The 23,887-nt window shown below is 40.4% G+C and overlaps 1 protein-coding gene across 6 annotated transcripts in view; it reads right to left on the bottom strand.

Annotated features, from left to right (window-relative positions):
• Positions 1 to 7,784: 7,784 nt before the first annotated feature.
• ANO1 (anoctamin 1) overlaps positions 7,785 to 23,887 on the bottom strand; it is a 49,660-nt gene continuing 33,557 nt past the window's right edge. For all 6 annotated transcript variants that reach the window (XM_075163349.1, XM_075163350.1, XM_075163353.1 and 3 more), the window contains 10 exons: positions 23,026 to 23,227; positions 22,184 to 22,295; positions 21,488 to 21,545; positions 21,278 to 21,378; positions 20,687 to 20,832; positions 19,060 to 19,212; positions 16,749 to 16,801; positions 14,913 to 15,097; positions 13,030 to 13,135; positions 7,785 to 12,024 (listed from right to left, as the gene is read on the bottom strand). In XM_075163349.1, the coding sequence (XP_075019450.1) occupies positions 11,764 to 12,024; positions 13,030 to 13,135; positions 14,913 to 15,097; positions 16,749 to 16,801; positions 19,060 to 19,212; positions 20,687 to 20,832; positions 21,278 to 21,378; positions 21,488 to 21,545; positions 22,184 to 22,295; positions 23,026 to 23,227 (1,377 nt within the window). In that variant the 3' untranslated portion in view covers positions 7,785 to 11,763. The remainder of the gene's footprint in view (positions 12,025 to 13,029; positions 13,136 to 14,912; positions 15,098 to 16,748; positions 16,802 to 19,059; positions 19,213 to 20,686; positions 20,833 to 21,277; positions 21,379 to 21,487; positions 21,546 to 22,183; positions 22,296 to 23,025; positions 23,228 to 23,887) is intronic.

The following is a 23,887-nucleotide window of genomic DNA, read 5'->3' as shown; positions in this document are numbered from 1 at the left end:
CATAGAACTAAAAGATACAAATCATCATTTAATTAAGATATAAATCATCGCTTAAATGCTTTTAAACTCACTCCTAATGCTTGGCATAGTGATTTAGTAGTCCCTTTTATTATGTCTGAATCTGACTCGTTAACTCTACTTTGACACACTTGCAGATGAAAATACCCAAGCAACTTGCTTTCCTCCAGTTATTTCCTCTGAAAGCAGTTCATGGGGCTTTAGCAAAGAAAGTATTTGCCAAGGTCAACAGATCATAACCGCTCCACATCAGAATAAAACTAAACTTAATAGAAATGATTTATTAGGCCAGCTCAGATTTCAGTGGAAGTTTCCCAGAAATTTAAGTGCTATGAATGGTCCAGTTCCTTACCGAATAATTTAGAGGTTTCTTGAGGCAAGACGATTCTTGGCAAAATACTGCAGAGGGAGCTCGAAGCCTGGGAGTGTTTCAGACTGAGCCTTTTGACTTCACGGTTTTCGTTGGAGGAGCAGGGCAAAGAGAGCAAAAAAAAGATTCATTTCTGGCGAGCCTTTGGTGAGGTGTCGGTCAGCAGGGCATTCAGGCAACGAACGCCCATTTAGAGACTGTGGACACAAAACGCCGAAGCACGTGGCTGCCCGTCGCGGGGCCTGTGCTCCGTCACGTTGCGTGAATAAACGTGGAGCGGCTGAAAGGTTGCTTGGGAGGGCTCATGACTGATTAAACAGCTGCTTTAAAAAGCGGTATATTAATCCACGTGCACTGAATAGTAAGCGTTTTGGTAAAATGTATACGGCTGTACTGAACCACAGGTGACTGAGATGAGTTTGCATGGAAACTTTGGAGGATGTTTTGTGTTTTCCAGCCAAGGCAACCTACATTTTTGGCTGGCACTTCTTCTTTGCTCTAGCATCATACTTTGATCTGCTATGGGGCTGTGGAAATGTCTGACGGTTTCTGCAGGAGCTGCAATCCCTCTGATGTAATCTGATTTGCTGTTAGTGCTCATTAACAAGTATATGAGTTGCTGAGTCCGCCTTTGATGACTGTTTTCTCTATTACTGTCAAGCAACTTACTCTTGATATGACAAATAGCTTTCTGTAAATACTAATAGCTTGCCTTCTCTTTTCAGCCAGCCCCTCTTCTCTAACAAGGGATGTGCTTGCAGCATGCTGTTGACACACCAGAACTAGTTTTAATCTGGCTATTTCAGATGCTGGTTGCAACATAGCTACTTCAGTACAGTACATGGCATGCTCAAATAAGAGATAGTAATGCAGATATTCAAAGAAATCTCTCTCCTTTCTGAGGCCCACAGCGAGGGCTGCACACACCGGTAGAGTTTCCAGTGCTAATACATGCATTTTTCTTCTTTGCTTTTGTTCTGAGCTACATACGTGCAGCTGGGTATGTACTTTGCTTACCTTTGATATGTTTAAAGCTTAAATCACTGCTGTTAGTTCAGTCCTGTTGTATGAGGGTAAAGCTCTGCTCCCGGGCTTGTAAGGTACAAAGGATGTGCTTCTGAAGGAACTCCTGTCTCGTTTTACAGAGCAGAGAGAGGCGAAAGACTCAATGGATCAGGACTATATCTTGACAGACTTGATGATGTCGTTGCTTTAAATAATATGCAGGATGAAGAGATAGTCAATAGGTGTCTTCAGAGGCAGAAACTGGAATCAAGTCAAGGATAGCTTGCTGGTCTACTGCTCTTTCTTTACAAGCTGCTTAATGGTACTTACTAGATTGGCTGGGCTGATTGTCAAGGGGGAGGTAGAATTGTCGAAGGGGTATTTGTTTCTTTTTTTAGCAAGTGGAAGCAAAAAGGGGAATATCCATGCAGTGGAGGTGGCATCAAAATTCAAAGCATTCTGTTGTGATAAGAGAAATCTATATGCTGATGCACACCCTCCAGGTGGACTGCATGGTGCTTTCCTGCAGCTGGATTGGGGGGTACTCTTGCCTTTTTGACCGAGGAATGAGAAACATGATGGGATGCAGTTTCTAGTTGCTTGAGTCCACAGAAACTGGAATATTTAGGCACTACACTGTTTTTAAATGGAGCAGCTTTGATAACTTTTCTGACTTGCCAGACAATTCAATAGCAAATAACCCAGGACGAATTTAAAATTCTGATCCCTGACACTTCTGAGACACAGTGGCGTAGACTAGATATATTTAATCCTGTCTCAGTACTGAGAAATTGTTTCTGTTTTGAGGTCCAGTCAATTGTACACTTCTTCTGTTATAACTGCCATTCCCTCTCAAGGGAATTAGGAGCATCTCAGTTTTTCTTTGTTGTCTTCAAGATAAGAGCAGTATTAAAAAATTGCAAACCCCTCCCTGCTAGCTGAATTGGGCAGTAACAGGTTTTTTGTTTGCTTGCTTGCTTTTTTACTACCACGGTGAGTGAACTGATTTCCAAAAAATTTCTTAATATAGTTATTCAATGCCTCTCATCCATTGTTTGCAAAATCCTAAAATGCACATTTTCAGCAAAGAAAAGTCAGTTTCTGCATTTTCTTTTGTGAATTAATTGATCCGTCTATGTTTCTTTTGTCAGATGTTACCTCTCTTGCTATAACATCTAGCGTAGAAAGAAGTGCTCTAGTAAAGAAACTGTTTGTGAAGAGACTTAGGATCCTAGGAGAAGACTGACAAAAGGGCCTGTAAGAAATGTCAAATTATTGTGGGTTGAAAGAGAGAAAATTAGAAGCAGAGTGTGGGAAAAGCAAATAAGTATTGAAAAGAAAGTGAACTCCGGCACGAATAACTTGTATACAGATAAGAGATCTGGCCAAGTAACAACAACAACAAGTAATAAGTTGTTAACAGATGCTTGAACTTAATATTGAAACAGAAGAAGTGTTGATATAATTCTGTTGATACAGTTCTGTTGTGTTATTGTTGGCAGAACAAGTTAGTTTAACTTTAGGGGAAGGGTAAATTGTAGACTTTTGTTTATTTTCTCCAGCTACAAACCTCTGACTTGACTTTTTACCTATTTTTGTAGTGAATTTTCATCATACCATGTAAGTATGAAATCATTCAGACAAACATTTCACATGTCAATAAAGCACTGTGTATATATTAGACCAGCACATTGCATTCCTCTAAACCGTATTTATTACTTAAGCTCTGCAACATCCATTTTGCACTTGGAAAAACAGAAGAAGAGAGAAAACAGAAAACGAGGGTTGTCTGGACAGGAACGTCATTGTGAAATAAGCCAGGGAGGAAACAAAAAACCTCCCCAAATAGTAGCAAATGATCATTAGATCTCTTTTTGGGCCTATCCTATCCTATCCCTGCTGGAACTAGACTAAGCTGACCTGTAGAGCATTGGAAGTGCCCGCTCTCGGAGGGTTACCTTAGAATCGCCATGTGAGGCAGCTATTCTGAGCAATTTCCTCCTGAAGATAAACCTACAGCAGAATGTGATCCAGAGATGCCAAATCTCGTGTTAACTTAGGCCGAGGCACGTCCACACGCCTGCGTTCTGCAGTGCCGCACAGAGATACCCGCGTGGGTCTGAAGGCAAGGTATCTCCCTCAGGGTGGTGAAGAGCCACTGTACTTAAGTCACTTGTGGGTCCAACACTCGCCCCGAGCCACTGACTCTCAGACCCATCCTGGGGACCGTGCCCCGTTGCGCGGTGGTGGGCTCTGTGGCTGGTTGAGAGCGAAGCCAACGAAGCTAAGATACGAACTGGAGTTGCTATTCATCCAGGGAAATAATCCAGTGGTTCTGATTGCCAGGCTTGAAAGCTAATACTAATTAATTTCTGAAGAGTTCCCAAGCCCAATAAAAACATGAAAAGGTAAATACTTACCACATTAAGATTTATTTTCTTGGATAGAAAATAAATGGAGGTGTTTTTCTTTGGTCGCCTTCTTTGCATTGGAAAATACAATATTCTGAGCAGCTATAAAAAAGGTTAGGATAACTTAAAATACAGGATAACTTAAAGTACAGCAGCACTCAGTTGCCTGCTACACAGCATTGCAGTTCAAAAAGTAGCGGCAGGGATTTTTGTTTGTGTCTGCGAATATTCCAGCTCTAATCTCCTCTGCATTAACAGGCTCTGCTTTGGACCTGGTCATTGTCATGAAAGTGGTATGAAAACCGTAACCTTTTTCCCAGCCATGTCTCTGCACCCAGCCTGCAGAATGGCCTCGTCACAGACCAGAAAATACCTTGGCCTCTAAATGTCTCCCAGAGTTACTAAAATTTTGCTTTAATAAATATATATGAATGAGCCTGGCCACGCTTGCTTGATTTCTGAGTTAAACTCAGGTGTTGTGAGCGCACTACAGTGACTAGAGAGAATGAGAAACCAAGGTGGGGTGGGGGATACATTTCCTAAAAACAACTGTTACCTTAGATACTGTGATTGGCAGTAGAATTACCCATTAGAGGAAAGATCGGTGGATTTTTGTTCTTCCCCTCAAGAATGTGCCAATACAGTATTTTCCACCTGAGTCATTATCTCACCATCACTGAAGTTGGAAGGTGTAAGTTTTATTTCAAATCCCATTAGAGAGGGAGTGCCTTGTCTGCTCAAACACAGTACGGCTATTATCCGGAGCGCTCATTTCCTTTTAAAACGTGAATAGTTTTATGCAACCATTATGTGACACCGGATATGACTAGGTTAGTTACTCATAGGGATTTAGATATAATAAATAAGAAAGCAAATCTGGTTTCGTCATCCCCCTCCCTTGATTCTTGGGGGGAAGGGGGGGGGGTGGAAGTATTATTTTCTGCTCTTTAAAGAAACACTTTAATTTGAGCTAAGTCCGCAGTGTTGTAGTCAGAACCAGATACAAGTTAGTCTGAAGCCACAATTTGGAGTTCATTTTCATACACAAACATAATGGAAACTTGTTGCATTTGTTCCCAGAGATGAAAAGTCTGTGAAGGACTGTGACTTACTGAGAGAAGAATGGATTAATATAACACAATATATAGCATTTATATATTTTCCTTACACTCCGTATACTTTAGAAGAACTAAGGAAGTTACACACACCACAGCTTTGTCTGCCTACCCTTAAAAAATTCACGTACTGCATTTTCTTTTTTCTTGACAAGCTCTTGTTCAGCGATAAGACCAAAATGAAATGACTTGCAACATAAGATCAGACCCAAGCTCACCCTCTCTCGGTACCTCAAATATACATATAACCATACGGCTTTGCTGTTATTCACCAATTTTGGAGCGAGGCTTTTTAAAGCAGAAGTAGCTTGTATCACATCTTTGCCAAGTACCTGGACCTGGAAGCGGTTAACTGTAATTTCTTATCCACAAGAAGACCCGAGATGATTACCAGCTCAGCTCTACAGCTCTCTTTGGTCAGAGCTAAAAGACAAGCATCGTAAAGATGCGGAGAAGTTTGGTTTCAGAAGTAAAACTCAAAAAGACAAAAGTGAAGAAGTTTAGTAGAATTTCAGAACTGACTCTCGGTTTTACTTCTTTCGCTCTTTGAAGCCAGGAAGAAGATGTAGCTGAAATTCCCATTAATTTAGTCTCAGGACTTTCACTGTCCCTTCCCTGCTCCCAACTCCCCCCCACTCCCAACAGTGCCCAAGTAAAATACCTAAATAACTCTAGAAGTGTGGCCCGAATCCACCAGACTGCAGAGCCGTTCCGTTCTGCACACCGTCGCTTGCCGACCTGAGAGGTCATGCAGTAAACCTGGAGTTGTCTAGCCTGCTAAGATTTATTACTTTCCCACTTGATGGTTAATTACTTGTAATTACCTACCTTCTTTACCTACAGATGTATTTTCAAGATTAATACATTAAGAAATGTGAGCTGCTCATCTAATTACATGCTCCTACCAGGACAGATGGGAATTCCGTGTTTGTGAGCACCGTGCCGCGATGACGCAACGCTGCTGCGATGATGCAACGCTGCCGACTCGGTTCAAGGCGGGCAGCACAGGCAGATCATTACCTGCACATCGCTTTGGGGCTGGAGAGACTTACCTACTGCAGAACCAAAGGGCTTGTACCAACTGGGACCAGACTTCAATGTTGGAAGCTGTGTAAGAGTTTACAAATCATTTTGATCACCGTTAAGTGTGTTCCTAGAGGAACTGGTTATTTTCGGTTGCCGACGATCATGGTATTATCTGCAATTCAGTACGTCAGTGGAGAAGGCACGGTCAGCGAGGCCTCACTCATGCCGGAGAGGTCTTCCCTTTCTTGCTCCATTTTCATCCATTTCCTTCCAAAGGACCAAAGCCTTCCAGCTTTCATCTGAACAGAAGATGGCCAGTATTGCACCACTTGGCAGGGTGAGATTGCAAATTGCTACAAAAACATTGGCAAAGGCTACCTGATAACCTATCTACGAGACGGCCTCGCCTTAGGAAGCGATTCTCTTTCCAGAAAAACAACTTCTGTGGCTCACCTGCCAGCTAACTTGGATCTGAGGACATCAGGCGAAAGCCTTTTCTTCCTCCCTTCCCTATCTGCGCCTTTTCCCAAGACTCCAACTCTTACATTTCAACTAGAGAAGATGGCCACTCTTTTTTCATTTAGAAGTAAAAATAGAGAATAACCTTTTCTTCTGCTCTAAGAAAGATTGCTTAACTACCTGCATTTAACTCTTGCTCTGAAAAATGGACTTTTTTAAGCTTTTAAGTTTGTTCAGCACAAGCAGAATGCTAAATATTTTGTATTTTCATTCTTTTTCTCATGAGCATTTGATGGATACATTTCCCATTTTGGCAGGAATTTTCTCACGCAGGTGGTATTCAGCAAGATGAAAGCTATGACCTCAAAACCGTCAAACTTGTGTAACTAAGTTCACATGAGTGTGTCGTGCCTGTGATTTCCTGAGCCCTTTACCTTGTGCAACCTAACACAACAGCGCGCAGAACTCTACGGCTTGCACAACTCACCTGCATCAATATATTTTGGCTTTAGCTGACACTCTGGGTTCTAAAAGTACCCTCGAGTAAGTGTCACAAATTTTTATTTAAGTGGAACCGATCATTCAATAAGCAATGCTTAGTCTCATGCAGAGTGCGCTGCAGTCAAAGGGAGTCAAAGGAAATATTTTCTTTGGCTTCAGATGGCCTCAAATCGGGTGGCATGCATGGTATTAAAAATCCAGGAAAGAGCTTAAAATTAAAAAGAAGACACATGAATAATTAGTTTCTTCTTCAGAAAGGCCTGTTGGGCTAAAAAAAGGTGGTGGTTAAAAAAAGAACATTGGTTTTTCTCTGCTGTACTAAAAATGGCATATTGTGTTTGGTCATGGAATAAATAGTACTCAAATGTGAAAAGAATTGAACCAGAGTTTGAATGGAATCCATATAAATTTTAAGACATGGTTTCTTCAGGGGCAAAAGGAAAAAGAGTTGTTTACTCTGAAAGCTTCCTAGGAAAATATAATTGGACTCAAGTGATCTATGAAACTTCAGGAGAGTTCACTCTCCTGAGGTAACAAGATGAAAAGTAAATTGTTTTATTATTGCTTATTGGAAATCACAACAGCCAAAAAGATCATTAACAGCTCAGGACCAGAGAGCACTGAGGGTTTAAAAATAGAAATGTCTCTGTGCCTTGACTTGAGGCTTATTCACCCTTAAGCTATTTAAGACTGCAAAATATTTGTAAGACAGTATCTTAGAAACACAATGACATGGAAATCCAGAAGATTCGGACTCGTACTGTCAACACAATAGGGTGGGTATGATTTCCTCCTCAGATGTACCAACTGAAGTTGTGTCTTTGCCACAAACTTGGGTAGCAAAAAGCAAAGAGTGTGTTTTAGCAATGGTTCAAAATGGGCTGCGCAGCCACTTCCAGCTGGAATCTTTCCTACTGTTGTTGGCATTTGCTCTTGGACTAAGTAAACCAGATTTTCCTGTTTAATACATTGATACATTGGGGTTTGGTGTTTGGTTTTTTTTTTATGATTTTGATCAAAGCGGGGCTGGGAAATGGGGTTTTGTACTTACAATTTTGTGGTAGAAGCATGCCAAGAACAGGCTGAATGCACATCATGGCGATACTGTGAAATCAATACAGAATTCAGCTGTATTTGTACAAACACAGATATTGCTATCTTTCATCAAACCTGGCCCATATGGTAGCTGTGAGTCACATCGAGGTATGTTCAGTTATTTCTTGGTCACTTCCAGATCCCTGCTTCTCTGTATTAACTTTCTTTTTTTCCCCCCTCTTCCAGTGAATCCTAATTAGCATAATCCAACAGTATAATTTTGCTGTTGGCAAAACCAAAACTTGTTTCTACTTGCATCACAAATATGAAAAAAAAAACTTTCATGAAAAGTACCACAACCGCAGTGCAAATCTCTTTCTGGAAGGCATTACCTTATATCTAATGAGCTCCTATCTACTATTTTGTCTTTAAGAACTGGCAAAACCAAACCAGTGATCAACTAGGCAGTGATTTACCTGCTTCTGGTTTTCATATCCATTATCTCGGACCAGAATACCCACCTTCTTACTAAATTTCATTAGTTAGAGCATTAATATTTTCTGGCTAGACAGGGAGAATTGGTGTGAAGCCTCATGCTTTGCCTTCGCACAGAACAGTTAAATGGGAGGAGGAGAAAAAATGGGAAACGGCAAGTCAGGTTCTGAGCCCAGCTCTGCTTGTCCAGGTCCCACAAGGCCATAAAAACGTGACAGACAGCGCAGCCATTCTGCTTCCTCAGCTACTTCCCTTCAGAGCCGAATTCCGCAAGACACAGTCGAAGGAATCCCTGAGTTTCATTCCTTTAGTTTTACCATTTCATGTTTTTCTTAATAATGAATACGTTTTCCAATTTAAATGAACAAAGCAAATAGCATTCTTCCCCGTTACGAGCCCATTTCAAATGTCTTAGTGAAAGCTCTTACACCTTACATTCTGCTAAACGCCTAAGACTAAAGTCAGAAGAAAATTGAAGCTCCCAGGATAAGATCCGTCACTTAATATTGAGTGCCTGTGGTGCAGCCATCTACCTCTGTGCTAGAAGCCAAACCTCCCTTTGTGCTCACGGAGACAGACGCGTCTTAGGTGGGATTCACTTAATCTCAAAGTGGGTATCTAAAGCAGCTCGAACACAAGATTTACCTTCGACGTTGTTAGGAAGATGTCTATAAACGAGCAGTCAAGGCCTGCAAACAAATCTCAGTTCTGGCCTCTGCTGTCTGAGTACACAAGGAGCACTGGAAAGGGCATCGCAGATCCAGTTTTAGGCAAACTGTAACAGGAATTACTGTATTTCTCAAACCTAACAGTATTCGTAGTTGCACACTCAGAGCACAAGGAGGATTGAACCTGTCCCACAGGAGAAACTCTTGCATATTTAAGTTTATTTCAAATAAGTGTTCAAAGAAAAAAAAAAAACGAACTAAACAGATGTAGTATATATTCGCTTTTCTTAAAAAATGATTCCATGAAAGAGTTTTATAGTTATCTAAGTAGCAATACAGTTTTTATATACAAAATTCCATTTCAAACAATTTACTGTACAAAAGAAAGTATAAGCAACTGTTACTATTTCATGATTTCAGCAAATAATGAAAAATTCTGATAAGTATTTGTTCAGGATATAGCTCTACCATTTACAGGAATGTCAGCATTAAGTTGGGAATACTTTCGGATAAATATTTACAGATGAAATTCCCTTCGAGGAAGTTCCCCTAGGATTTCTCTTCAGAATAGGCAGCTCACGTTTGGCTTTCTTCTGGATCTTTTGGGCTACCAAGGAATGAGAGGAAGAACACTTTTTCAACAAGATGTATGGACAGAATTCTGCTTGATTTATTCCCACTCACAGTCCTATGCAGTCAGGGGGCCTGACCTGGTAAACACTTACTACCAGGCATAACGCTTATTGTGTGAATAAATCAGGCAGGATTTGGCCCTACAGTAGTAAGCTATCATAAGTTACAAATTTTTAAAATAGTGACATTCCTGCAAGTCAAAATACAACAGAAACAAGAGTTAACAAAATATAAGCCCTTTATTAATAAAAATCTTTGGTTGGATCAATATCTTAAATAAGCTTCAAGAATATTTGGTTAATACCATTTTCTTTCTTCCACATAATTTCTTTTCTGGTACCTTCCTTGGACAGACTACAGAAAAATATCAAGTTTATCACATACTTTAAAACAAATAAATATATCAAAAGCTAAATATGGCATTTTTTTAAGAGTTCTAGCATTAATCTTTAAATTAGTTTGGCAAAGAAAAAAGAAAAGGAAAAAAGAAGTAACTAACTTCTCTTGAAAACAGTCTTTTGACGTTTGGTTTTGTAACAAACCATACAGTAGTTAGACTTTAAAGAAATCTTTCATTTTTATTTTATTTTTCAGTTTTATATTTGTAATGCAAGTGCCATGGACAAGACAAAGCAATAAAAGAAATTAGGTTAATTGCACCAATATTATTTGGAAGTGCAGTTTGACAAAGCAAAACTAAAATGTACTATGCTTAAAAAGAGTCGTACTGATGGGATTTAGCTAGGATTAGGAGAGTAAGTAAGGATTTTAGACTTATACTTTAAGGAAGCTCCTTGTACAAAAGATAGAGTATTTTAAGACAAAAGAAAAGTCCTGTAACTAACTGAAGGTCTGGTCCTGTAGCCCCAGTGCAGGCAAAACTTCCATTGAAGACAGTAAGCGGGACGTGGTTTGGATTTACTCCTCCGGCACAGCCTCTGGGAAACGCCACTCAACGGCAGAAAGTCTGCGGGAGCAACTGGCTGCGAAAAACGGGTGCAGACTCCCTTCTCCTGCAGAGGATGGAGGGCTACAGAGAAAAAAACTGGCTAAGAAAGGGACGTGCTAAAACAACGGGAAAAGGGGAATTTCCTCAGCGACAACAGTGTCCGAGTACTAGGCAGGGCAGTGTGAGTCACTGTAGCTCTACGTGTGCTCGTTAATTCAGGGCATTTAACAAAATGCTCTGCGATCCTCTCCCTGCTGGGAGGATCTCCGAAATTGTGCTGCTGCTGCCTGGCCATGAGCGAGGAGCCGCCGGGGAAGTGCTCAAACACAGCTGATGCAGCCTTCATCCACATCAGTCGTTCACTGGTAAAAAAAGAACTTTTCCAGATTCACTTTTCTGATGTTTCTGAAGAGAGCAGTGCCCCGGCGAAGGTCTCGGGTACACAGCAGATTGCCACAAGTGCCCCACGCACTGTTTGACTCTGAAGCTCGGCTTGTTTTAGACCTGCAGGTTCAAAGACAGATGTCTGCCAGCAGGGCTAACCCCTGTCTTGGAAAGCAAGCCAGTCTGGTAGGCTTTACGTGGTTTCTCTCCTGCCAAAAGGAATACTAGGGCACACTCTAAAGCTGATTTTGCATATACTTTATGGAGTTACCCCACGGACCTTCAAGCCTGGGGTTCCAAAAATATTTTAAATTAGTAGTATTATTATTACTTAAAATTTACCTTTAGTTAGTTAGTTAATTAATAGGCTAAGGTCAAATTCTCAGAGAATATCTCTATCAAGACGTACTAAGTACCTGCATTTATTAATGCACACCAACGTCAATAGTGTTATCTATCAATGAAATATAAAAATTCCCTGCATTACTGCTTGTGCAAAAGAAAAAACAACAACATTATCAGAAATAGAATGTGGTCCTCCATATTTGTAAGAAGAGCATTTCTCACAAAGATGGGAGCAAAATGGCAGCACATCCTTCAACATGCACCAGGTTGTCCATTAATCGAGTCCTGCCCTTTATGTGATGGCTTGTGTATCAGTGGAATGCCCCGACATACTCAACTCCCTCCTCTTCTATACGTCAAGAGGATACGAATGGCAGGAGGACAAGCTCCCACAGTGGCTCCTGGAGAGTCTGGGGCTGTGATTGTTACAGTTTTCACCTTTTTTCTTGTCCTTGTCTTTCCAGGTTTCTAGCATTTGCAGCTTCCCTTGCTCTTCTCTCATGAAGACCTCCACCATGAGAACTTTCTCTTTATGAATCTGCTGACTAATGTCCTTGGGAATGTCTGGGATAATCCAGTCAACAAAGTCACTCATAAACATGACCAAGTTCTGAAAACGAAATTGTGAGAAAATGTCAGCAAGGTCGAATGAAAGGATGACTGTAGGGGAAGGGGCCATTTTTTGTGTACTTAGGAAGGAAGTGTGAAGAAAGGACAATATTTGAGTTGGGCTCAACTGCGTGTCGCAAGGCTGATACTGAGCCAAACTTACCTCATTGTTCATGCTAGAAGCAGAGAAAAAAGGCAGGCACAGATCTCTATGATTTATGTACAAATACCGTCACAGCCACTTAGAAATCCAAAGGGAATACTGTCATTGATAAATGGCTTATGAGGTTTACATCAGAAAGGCAAAAGCAAACAGCAAGAGGTAAAATGATGAAAATTGGTAAAATACATTCCAATGAAACATTTGTGATTTAAAAACCTTAATTCAATGAAAGGGAGATCTTTCACAAAAAGATACATATTTTGTCAAAGAAAAAAAAAAAGTAAAAAAGGTTTTGAACCAAGTTGTTTAGATAAGGCAGACTTAAAACACTTGTGTCACAATAACCAGCATCACTGTTGTGATCAAATAATGTCATTGAGAGAAAAATTACAAGATTTTGCCTTCTTGTTCAGATGCGAGATAAACTAACTGGGAAATTTTGGAAATTTCATTTCTTGGCTAGGTCTAGAAATGAGTTTGGATGAGATTTATGCTGCTTCAGTGAATTTGTTGTTGATGTCCTACTGGAGAAATTGGTGGGACCTAATTAGTATCAGCCTTGTGCTTTGCTGCTCACTAAGGTCATTAAATTGCTTCTGCATCAAACCAGTTCAGGGAATCCCTTGGGATGAATTTTTCCACTGGGGATATACCTGGGCCTGGGTGGGTGGGAGGAAGAGGGTGCATGAGGATGGGCAAATTTCTTTGCTTTTCCATGAAACAGCTGAGAAAGAAGGTATTTTCTTTGGGCTAACAACTTATTTCCAAAGATGGCTTGCTTTATGTAGCTGAAGAAATACAATAACTCTTTCTTATATAAAAAGTGCCTGCAGGATAACCTACCTGGAAGACTATCACAAATGCTAATCTTGCTGCTAGGACAGCCCAGAAATCCTTTGAAATGTCATACTTGTTTTCGGACCAGGGGGGTTCTCGATAATCTTTGTATCTGCAAAATAAGACTCAGTAAATCAGTGATGTCATTCAGAAATTCTAGCACCATGAGGAATTAATACCCAACAATCAAACAGTAAATCGAACCATCTAAAAGCAAGTCCACTATTACAGCATGACGCTGTATTAACCTCTCAGAAATAAGACACAGCTGAAAGCCTCCCACAGCCTTCAAGTTTTACTCAAAATTAAAGGTCTTCAATCTTAATACCCTCTGATTAGTACAAATAATGTTAATTCTGCATAAAGATGGAGTAAACTACACAGCCCAGATAATTTATTTTCTTTTAAGATTGGTAAAAAAAAACCCCGTGTATTTTTCAGACTAATTTTAAAGACACAAATACTGATCTCCGATCCATAGAGTGTGTTATGCTACGTGGTGTTCTCCTTGTTCGTGATTAGCAAAAGCTCACAGCTAAATTTTGCCGTATAGAGAGAAGGTGAGAATCAACAACAACTTGTTAGAAATTGGACCAAGAAAATACGTTAAATTTAAAACCACAGCATCCTGTCAATATTTTGAAAGAATTAGGGTTCCATATTTTAAAATGATTTAAAAATCCCTGGAATATGGAAGAAATGATGGGATGGGAAGAAGAAAGAGGCTGTGACTCGAAAGCAAATGAACTTGGCATTTTTGTATTGGACCATGACACTTAACACTTCTGTTCCGTAAGTTCTGTGCTAAAAACATGCTTGCCAACCTCATTAATCCTGTGCCCAAAGATCACCAGAAGTAAACCAGGAGAAAGTAAAAGCAAGCAAAGCTAATACATATGCAATTTTGGTTGTTTTTTTCCTTCATCTCAGAGTGATTTTTCTGTTTAGCAGTCATTTCAGCAGATTAACTTGCGCTATTCAAATTTATAAAGAATATAAATGAAAAAGTAATATGATTATAAAGGTGGGGTTTTTTCCTGGTCAGTTTGTGTAATTTTTTAGTGTATGTATACCAAAGTAATCTTTCTTTTTTTTTTCCCCTGGAACGTCTCTTCCCTCCTCGTTCTCCTCTTCCTCTTTTTATCCCATTGTCCCCCTTTCAGTTTTGCTGGTCTAAGTGCTTTCACTGTTACATTTGGCGTTGGTCCCCAATTCTAAGCGTTAAAACATTTGTTTTGAAGATGATGTGTGTCTATGGAAGCCTAGGCAAAGCATGCATTTCAGCACTGACCTAGATTGCTTCATAAGCTGAAATACGCAACAATAATTTTCCTTAAAAATGAAAAGAATATGTAGAAATTGTGACAGGCATGCAGCTTTCCTGTACGATGACACTTTAAGTAGGTCTTAAGTTCCAGTGCAGATAAGGATGCTATTACTTTCATCAGGAATTGCTATAGAAACTGGACAAAAAAGAGAGGTGTGCTGTGAAGTCATGGTCATCATATCAATAGCATGTGATACAACAATAGGACATCAGAGTAACATCATTTGTTCCCTTAAAGCATCATTGTGCTGTTTATCATTATTTATCTCCTTTCCTGAAAAAGGGAATACATAATAATAAAAATCTTTGCACGGACAAACACTGAATTTAACAACGCTAATCTCTATTTCCCAAAATAAGCAGTACTTCACATTCAGGTTTTGTGGTTGCTTAATATGTAAGCCAAGACGTTCAAGGCAATGGATCCATCTGATATAAAAGGCCACCACGGTGCTAAAAAGGTATTGAAAATACAAGGGACCTGCCCCAGGAATGTAAAAGTTTGTCCCGTTCTCAGTGAGCTGTGAAAATACTTAAAATTAGTTATCATTCAAGGGAGTACCTGCATATCTGAACCTCGTAGCCAAGATCCATGGGGTCGTTTGGAGCTGTTCCTGCTTGAAAATCGCTGACATTAAAAGAGGATAGTGTATGGTTCACGAAGCCATGCATGGTGCCATTCTCACTGTACATATACAGGTACACGAGGCGTGGAATGAAGTCGGATGTGAATGAGATCACAAATGCCTAAGCCATAAGAGTAAAGAGTGAGCGCAATATTCAGGCAGTGGTTAAGTTAATAATATACTTGAGTACGTCTTGCCCAAACAACTCGCGCAACTTGGACTGCTTCACAAAACAAGGGGGGAGACTGCAGCCCTCGGGGCCCTAAAAATGGAGTATTCACTGCTGCAACAAGGTAGTATCTACTGCTTACTCTTCCCAGTTGCAGAACATTAGATGGAGTAAGTAGTTCCACGCCGACTGAGATTTCTACGTGGACAACAACTTGAACTGCCCAGAGAATGAAGCGGCCGTACCCCCCAGCACCAGAGGAAAGCAAAACACGGCGCTGTCTCCCCGTCCCCCAGTCACAGCTTGTCCCTGATGCATTGTGTAAGGTCCAACTGATGGATTTCCAAGTACTTTTCTGTTCTGCAAACAACTGACAGTGAATTGACCCTTTAAATTCTCACTGCACTACAAAAGGCCATTAATCGTGGTTTTTAACTCCATCGAGATAAAAGGATGAGCAGATTGAGCCCAGATTTATTTTTATGGTAACAAAAATTGCATTTTATTTGGTTATTTAAAAAGGTTTTCTAAAAACGTCATACAGAAAATGCAAGACAGCCAATTCGGCTGAGTTCTTCATAACTTTAGCCTTTATCATTATTATGAAACATTCTCACTGGCATAAATCTCATGTACATGTGGAACAAACACAGTACAAAATGTTTTACTTATTTTGTGATAAAGAGGGGTAGTACATAGATCAAAGAGGGAAAAATAACACTGGATAATGACGAAGAGAGACTACACGAAAGAAAAGAGAAAAAAATAGAGAAATTATTTCCAAAGGAAAAGAGGAGAAATGGTAAAGACAAATTAAGGCATACCAAATAACCAAAAGAATGGTTTGGCCATAGCCCAGCAGTCACCTGTGGGCAAAACGAAGGGATTTCCAGTCTGGCTAGTGGCGAAAAAACTGAGAGGGCCCACGGACATGTGGCCGAAAGCCCTACACGGCCCCTGTTTTGCTGCATTGCAAAAAAGCTTGTCATTCAGCTTTTTTTTTTTTTTCATTTTTCCCCAGGTGGGGTGCAACGAAGATGATCATTGTGGACGTCTATTCATATAGAATATTAGATAAGTACATAAATGGATATATTAAGGTGTGCTAACATTTTCTAAGGGCTGGGATGTTCACTGTTGAAGTAAATAAAAATATTTTCATGGATTTTCAGAGCTATCTGGAGTTCGAGGCCAGATTTTCAATGAAGGGACACTGCGCTCTGATGAGCTGAACTAATTCACATCCAGCTGACTACCGAACCCTAAGCAGGTTTTAGCATTGAAATTAAAAGTCCATCATCTCAGTGATGGTATTTCAAAAGAGCTACAGTAAGCAGCTGTGGTCTTATTTCTTTGAAAGGCAAAACTGGTTTATGAAAACATTCTGGAAAAAAGCTGCGAGACTACTTACTATTTTATATTATTGCCACTACTATCACAACTTTAAAATAAACACTGCATCCGATTCTCTACTATTTCAGAAAATTTCTAAATCATATACTTTCACTTGATTTTAAGGGATTTATGCTGAAATAAAACTAATGGAGCAGAATGGAAAAGCCAGCCTATTGAATTAAAATTTTATTCATGCCGAATTACTTACATTTATGATGACAGCAAGCTTTCCAATACCTCTGAGGATATTATACCAGATTCCTGCGGAAGGAGACAAACATGTAAATGCTGTTGCAGTCATTAAAATTAGATAAATTACATTTTTAGCTAACAGTGTTAGGAGCACTCATGACTGTGCCGAACTAGAGTTATATTTTAAATAAAAAAAAGAACAAATTTAAGAGATTAATTTAATGACCTGTAGGCAAAGAGAGCCCAACTCTGTCTTCCAAAGCTCTGTTTAGGCACCTATTTTTTTTTGAGGTTTTAAGCTAAAAGCTTCTTTGAGTAAGAGGAAGGTAAGTGTGAGACAGAGGAATGCCGGCATAGGTAGAAAAGAAAAACATCATGAAATTTCATTCAAACTTCTCAAAGCTTGAGGAGAATGAGAAAGCTACAGATAGGGAGCTGGAACCTCCACACATATGGTGCAGAACATACTGGTCTACCAGTTTTAAGGATCTGAATCTGTTTCTGCACTTTCTCATTGCTATTGATCCTACCTCAGTTTCAAGAAAGCAAAGCTCCAGTGGAGCCACTCGATGGGTTTTTTCCATTTGCATCTGGAAACGGTATAGATACGGGTTTCCACAGCATGGGCTCTGTGCATCCAACATGTAATGCCAACCAACCCCGTATTGACTCAGGTTCAAGCCCTCTGGATTTAGTCTGAGGATGATGCATGAAGTCCCTCAGCTCTGCCCCTTCCCCATCTCCAGATCCCATTCCTCATGGAAGGGCTTCTCTGAAGTCTACATAAAGTGGTTGTGCACCCTCATGCCTGGCCTCTCTAACAGTCTCCTGGTCATTAGTGACAGCCTGAAAATGTCTCCTTAGTCGAAGTACTCAAACTGCAAGATTCAGTCGTGATGGAAAAAACCAGGGCTGCTACCAGATCGGTGTGGTTACAGCCCTGATGAGCCACTCTCCTATTCCGGGTCTGAGGAGGAAGGAAGATGTAGGAGGTTTTACACAGGGCGACATCCCTGGAAGACTCCTCCAGCCTGGCCGAATCATTTGCTTGATAACTAACTCATACTTCATATAGCTTTGGTCTTCTGGCACAGCATACACAAGCCAGCCTGGACAGAGTACAGAATTGAACTTCAGGAAAAGATATTATAGTATCAGTGGAAGCAGAGATGGACCTCTGTTTGCTGCCAGTGGTTACCCACTGCCTTTAGCAGGTGGGACCTTCTCCCTTTCCTGATTCTCCTGACGCCTGCCCTAAAAACTTGTCTGGTTTGTCTGTGGCCATCTCACAGTCTCTGACTTTGGGATGTCTCTGAAAGAAGCGGGGTTCTTTCACCCACAAGAGTGGGATTGAATTGCAATAAATTGCAATTAACACCCTCTCAAAAACAACAACAAAAAACCACTCAAAAAACCCACCCCAACCAAAAAACCACCAACAACTCCCTAACATCTCCACCAGCAACCTTAGCCCGCAGCATCAAATGACCCAGCCACAAAACACCCTGAAAGCAATGTCGTAGTAAAGGCAATAGCATGACAAAACATGATGTGTTCTTCAACTCTAGGATGATCCTAGGGCACAAGGATGAGCCCAAGGAAAAACTCTGCTGGCACAATACCAGAATGAACACCGGGTTTGGTAACAGATCGTAAACTTCTCTGCTCTTGCTGACTGGCTCTGTAATACGAACAATTATTTTAATGACCTTTTTACTCATAAGTAAGCAACATTTGGGAGAAATATGGGAGAAATAGCTTCCTCGTTACATACACCTGTAGCTGTTAGCCCCCCGCAGTAAGGGGAGGACTGGTCTGTTGTCACCGTACAACCACAGAGCCCAGTTCCAGCTAGATTCACTGCAACTTTCAAGCTTCACCCTTCCGACATTCATGCTGAGTAAGGACGAAGGGATACATTTACCCACGGACTTTTGAATGTCCTCTCATTCCCAAGTGTATTTCTTCAGCCCAGTCCAGAGTTATTAAATGCAGAAATTTTTGCTTCTGCAAGAAAATTGCATTGCCAGGAAGAACTGTTGATGTGCAGAACCTATGCAAGATATTTCGCTATGCTATTGATCATTTTGATTTGAAAAGTGATATTGTTTACTTAATAAAATATTAATCTGAATTTAAAGCTCTGGTCATTCTATTTTAAAAGTAAAGCCTCAATAGGTTATGACAGTTCACAGTTAAGCCACAGTCTAATGTTTTGAATTTTCCTATAAATGTCTTCCTGTTAATGAAACTAACTCAGCATAATAATATCCTGCCATCAATCCAGAAATAAACACACAGGGATAACAATAGCAATGTGCACTTACCTATGTCCTTTGCTCTGACTGCTACCGGTCTCCTCAGCTCAGTAACAAATTTTTTTGCATCTAGACGGATTTCGATGATGTTGTTCAACAAAGCAAACAAAGGCGCCAGCGGGAAGGATGCAACAAACAAAGTTACAAATCCAAACTGAATAACTGAAAAGAGAAAACCACCATTTCAATGGCTCTGGTCAGCATTTATGGAATGCAAGCATCATCTCGCCAGTGCCATCCCCCCAAATTCTAACAAGGTGACACTTGCTGGGAGACTAAACCACATTTTCTGTGTCGGGCACGGTTTGCCTGACCGCTGCTCCATTTGGGCATTGGAGGCCAGTGGCCCCTCTTGCAAAAGCCGGGGCTGCTGAGGCAAGGCAAAGCAGCCAGAAGGATGGGGAAGCTCCTAAAACAATTTTGCCATGGGCGAGGCTGGCACCGGGGCGATCTGAAGGAGTGGGATTATGGCAATGACCGTGTTAGCTCTGCATAAACTTGCCATGCTCCACCCAGCAGGTTTTTAGCCCTCACTAATCCCACTGGAAGCTTTCTCTTCTGAAGCATAGAAACGTGGTCTTTGAAAAGGACAGGACTGGTTCTCCACCTTTACTGGGAATAACTTGCTTCCTACAACCCGGGGTCATACTTGCTTTTGTTTGATGAGGACATCACATCGATATCATACCCATCCTGTTAGGGTCCCATCTTTCTCTTCCTCTGTTATTTCCAAATGCTGATCTCACTAACTGCATCTTTTCTTATTTTTAGGAACCGACAGCATGACCTTGTAGTTTGTACTATTAAATTTCAATCTGTTTCAACTACTCTGAACATCAAGGTCATCAGATATTCTAATTTGCTTTCGCATTTGCTGTGCACGCCAATTTTGGGTATTAGTATACTTCATTATCCTGTACCACTATTTTTGCCTAGTCATTCCTTAAAATACTAAATAAAGTTGCTCTTTTAAGACGGATCTGTCAGGAATGTCTGATATTGTAGCAAACAGCATTATGTCAAACAGTTCTCAGCCTTTCCAAGATTGAAAGTAGGAAAAGAAATGTAGCTGTACAGCCACAGCAATGTAGAGCTGATATCCAGTGCTTAATTTCCATATCACTCACTCAACATTACTTGAAAAAAAAATTATATGTGATCTGTCAAGTACAACCTGGTCTACAGGCACATATGTCTCTCAGAAGATTTAGTCCAGATTTCAGAAAACAGAAACAATCTGCTGTAAGAATACGCAGTGGGAATTGTCAGATCTGAATTAAGTAACTTATTTCCAATGTAGGGTGCAACTGATTATAAAACATGCCTCACAATCTCAAGTTCATGCCATTTAACCGTGTGCATTTGAAACTTGACAGTGACGTGTCACACGGCTTGAAAGAAAATATCTAAAATACAGTGCTAAAGTAAGGGCTCGTGAACAGCAGAGAGCACAATTCATCCCTGAAGCAGCCCGTGGTTGGCTGAAACACGCTGCAGTCCGAGACTGTACACTTTAATAATGAAGTGATGCCTCGTATCGACTGTCCACTGAATCTACAGTTCAAAAACCTCAGCTCTCCATCCCAATTAGTCAGAATAATTATGGTTTAAAATGCCTTCTTTCCACCTCACTCACTCATTTCCATATATTCAGGGGTAAGCCCAGCAAAAGGCTCCAGGTTATAGTCCACTTCATAACGCTGCTTTTTTTTCATGTGCTCTTCATGGTCTAAAGAACGCCGACGCTTTAATTTCATGTATCGTATGAATTTCTTCATTTTTCTGGGGGAAATGAAAATGATTCAGTTAGCGTGCCATTCCGGTCACAGTGCCCATTTTTCAGTTATTTTACATGAACAGACACAATAAGCTCCATACCTATTGTCATAAAAACTGTGCAAGAGCCAGAATATGTTAAAAGTATCAGGGATCAGCATATACAGGTACTGAAACACGGTTATAATTGAATCACACGTTCAGTATTACACCTCCTGCTAACCAGCAGGAAAGCAATAGATTGCCTAACACTTTTCAAAGACATCTGCATTGCTGGATGCAGTTGCAGCGACGATGCAGGTATTTGCAATACAGCGGACACAGGCTTACTGCAAAAATCTTGCAGGTAGCCTACGAACCACGTTCACGTCAAGGGGCAGTGGATACACAGTGTATTGCACGCATCGTAAAAAACGTGTTTAAAAAAAAACGAACAAAAGTCGCTACTTACGGGATGCCAATCTCAAATAAATTGTTCTGAATCAGCTGCTTGCCCAACATGATAATACTGAGCTGGATACACAACTCCATTAGGCAACCGCCTGGAGCACACTAGGGTGGACAGAAGAAACGCCAGTCAGAACATCTGCTGCATCCCTCTGGCAGGGGAAGATGGTGCTCCCACCCGACGTGATCACAGACGGAGTGAAAATGCAATTACCTCTTCCATTCGGAAAGAATGGAAAATGTAGACGTAGTCTCCCGGACGTCCAACAAATCTAGGGCACAATGGTTAGAATGATAAACTTCATATGTATTTTATACTTTTAAAATTCCATTCCTAAAGTCATTTATGTCAAACTCTATGCCTTTGAGTGGGACCACCTAATGTTTAGTCCTGAAAAAGTGAATGAGAATAATTATCTTTGGTTTTGTTTGAAAAAGTAAGTCCTGTTTACTGAGTAAACAACTCCATAAAACTGCAAGTCGTGTGTCCTACAATATTATAGGCACATCTCGGCAGAAATCCTCTAAGGTAACCCTCATTCCTGTTGCATTAGCTGGAATGTGCCACACAGAGTATTTATTTTAGCCTTGTGCTTTCATGCTGGTTGCAAGAAGAGGGATGATACTCGCTATGATATAAAGTTAAGAGTGGTAAATACACAACGGTAAATAGCCTGATGGGCGATTGTATCTGAACGTACAAAGTTATCTTAACAAAATGGCTTTAACAAATTTGAAATGGCAGAGTAGCAGGTCCCTGCTTTATCCCATGGGGCTGCAGAGTTTTGGGGTCAATATTGAGGAGTTTTTAAACTAGATTTACTTTATCTTCCAACTATGGTCTTAGCTCAGCTACAGCTGTCTCATAGGCAACAAGCTGAAACCCTGAACAGCCTTTTGCATTACTCACCGGCCTTTGAAGAAAGCGACGTAGAAAATGGGTGTGTAGGCATTGACAAATTTCAGCAGGAAAGCCTTAAAAATCAGCCGCTCTTCAAAATTCTTGTCAGTTTTTGGCACCTCTGGAACCAATGTGACATGGATAAGAAACGTTAAGAAATTATCCTACCTGCAACATTTCAAGGTCTTATAAATGCGGACTTTGGAAAACATCAGCCATCTTTTAAACAAAGAGGTATACATTTATAGCAATATAGATGTATATTAATGCCATACGGCCTCACTGAAGTCAGTGATCAATCTGCTGAGGATCCCACCGTTCAGAAGTGTTACAACAGTAATTCCAATTTCATTCCACTTCTGGCTGACCTCCATGACAATCATTTGCAGATGGACAAGAACTTATCTGAAAAGATTTCTGGACCTTTTGTCACTGATGCTTTTTGGAAATGATTCAAAAAATGTTTTTCTACAGTGTTTTTTTACACTCACAATTTTGTATTTCTCAATATGTCTTACACCAAATAAAAAATGGCAGAAAATGAAAATAGTAATTGGGTGATATAGAACAGTGAAGTTCAAGATTAGGTATAGGAATTTTTGCTGTGTCCCGTATCCCCGTTGCCCATAACTGGATTAGTGATTAGTACTACCACTGCTGAAAGAAAAACTTTAAAAGCAAAGCTGAATCCATGTGCTCTTTGATATTTTTAAGCAGCTGGTTAGATCTTTAGTCACACATTTGAATTTCCTGGGTTTGCTCACCCGTTTGAAGATAATCATGAAAGCCAGTCATTTGGGTCCTCTTATTTAAACTCACTTAGCAAATATCAGTTGAAGATTTAAACCTACCAATCTGAGTTAGCCACCTTGCGATGCAGCCGTATACTTCATCCAGGATGATGATGACGACCAAATTGATAATGACTGCGGTGGCAGTGACGGTGACCCTAACGCTTGACCGGCCCGAGGGAGTTGAACTGATGGCCAGCGCCGCTGCAGTCGAGATCCTGTATATGATGACTCCAAACACTATAGCGAACGTCAGCCCAACCTGCAAGCAAGAATAGCACAGCCTCTTATGAAAGATTTAACTATAAATACTTTGCGTGGGACTTAGCAATGACCTTAAAAATGGGATCTCTGGGCCACATCCCAAGTCCACCAAATTCTGCATTAAGGCTCCCAATCACTTTGATGAACCGTGGGAAAAGATCCTCTTTTGCTACTAATTTGAATCATCATATGAAAAAATTGATATAATGATGCCACAATCACATGCAAAAGGTTTTTTTTAAAGGCACCTAAATGTAAACTACTGGCTTATATTAAAAATGTTAGTGGGCTTCCTTTCAGCCCTAATAGCACCAGCATTTATACATGGTATTTGCTCTATTATAAAAGAAAGGCAGGGTTGAAGCAGAGAGGAGTATTTCAGTTTAATTCTGCACACAAGCCTTCAAATACCCTACTCAGGCTTGTTACACTGTCATAATCCTAAACTGAAATCAAATCTGATTAAATCAACGCACTTCCTGGCAACGTCAAGGTGGACAAAATCTTACTCAATTTTTCATTGCTTAAATAGAGGAATAATTTAAAAGTGTGATTCTTCTAAGGTACTGATTCTTCAGCTGAGAAGATTAGATTTACTGCATTTCCATTCTCTGAAAACACAAATATTAAAAAAAAAAAAACCAACCCCAAACCAGAA

The sequence above is a fragment of the Calonectris borealis genome, chromosome 14 (assembly GCF_964195595.1).
Source record: "Calonectris borealis chromosome 14, bCalBor7.hap1.2, whole genome shotgun sequence".
NCBI lineage: Eukaryota > Metazoa > Chordata > Aves > Procellariiformes > Procellariidae > Calonectris > Calonectris borealis.
The sequence above is the reverse complement of the archived record's forward strand: the minus strand, read 5'-3'. Positions and strand labels throughout refer to the sequence as shown.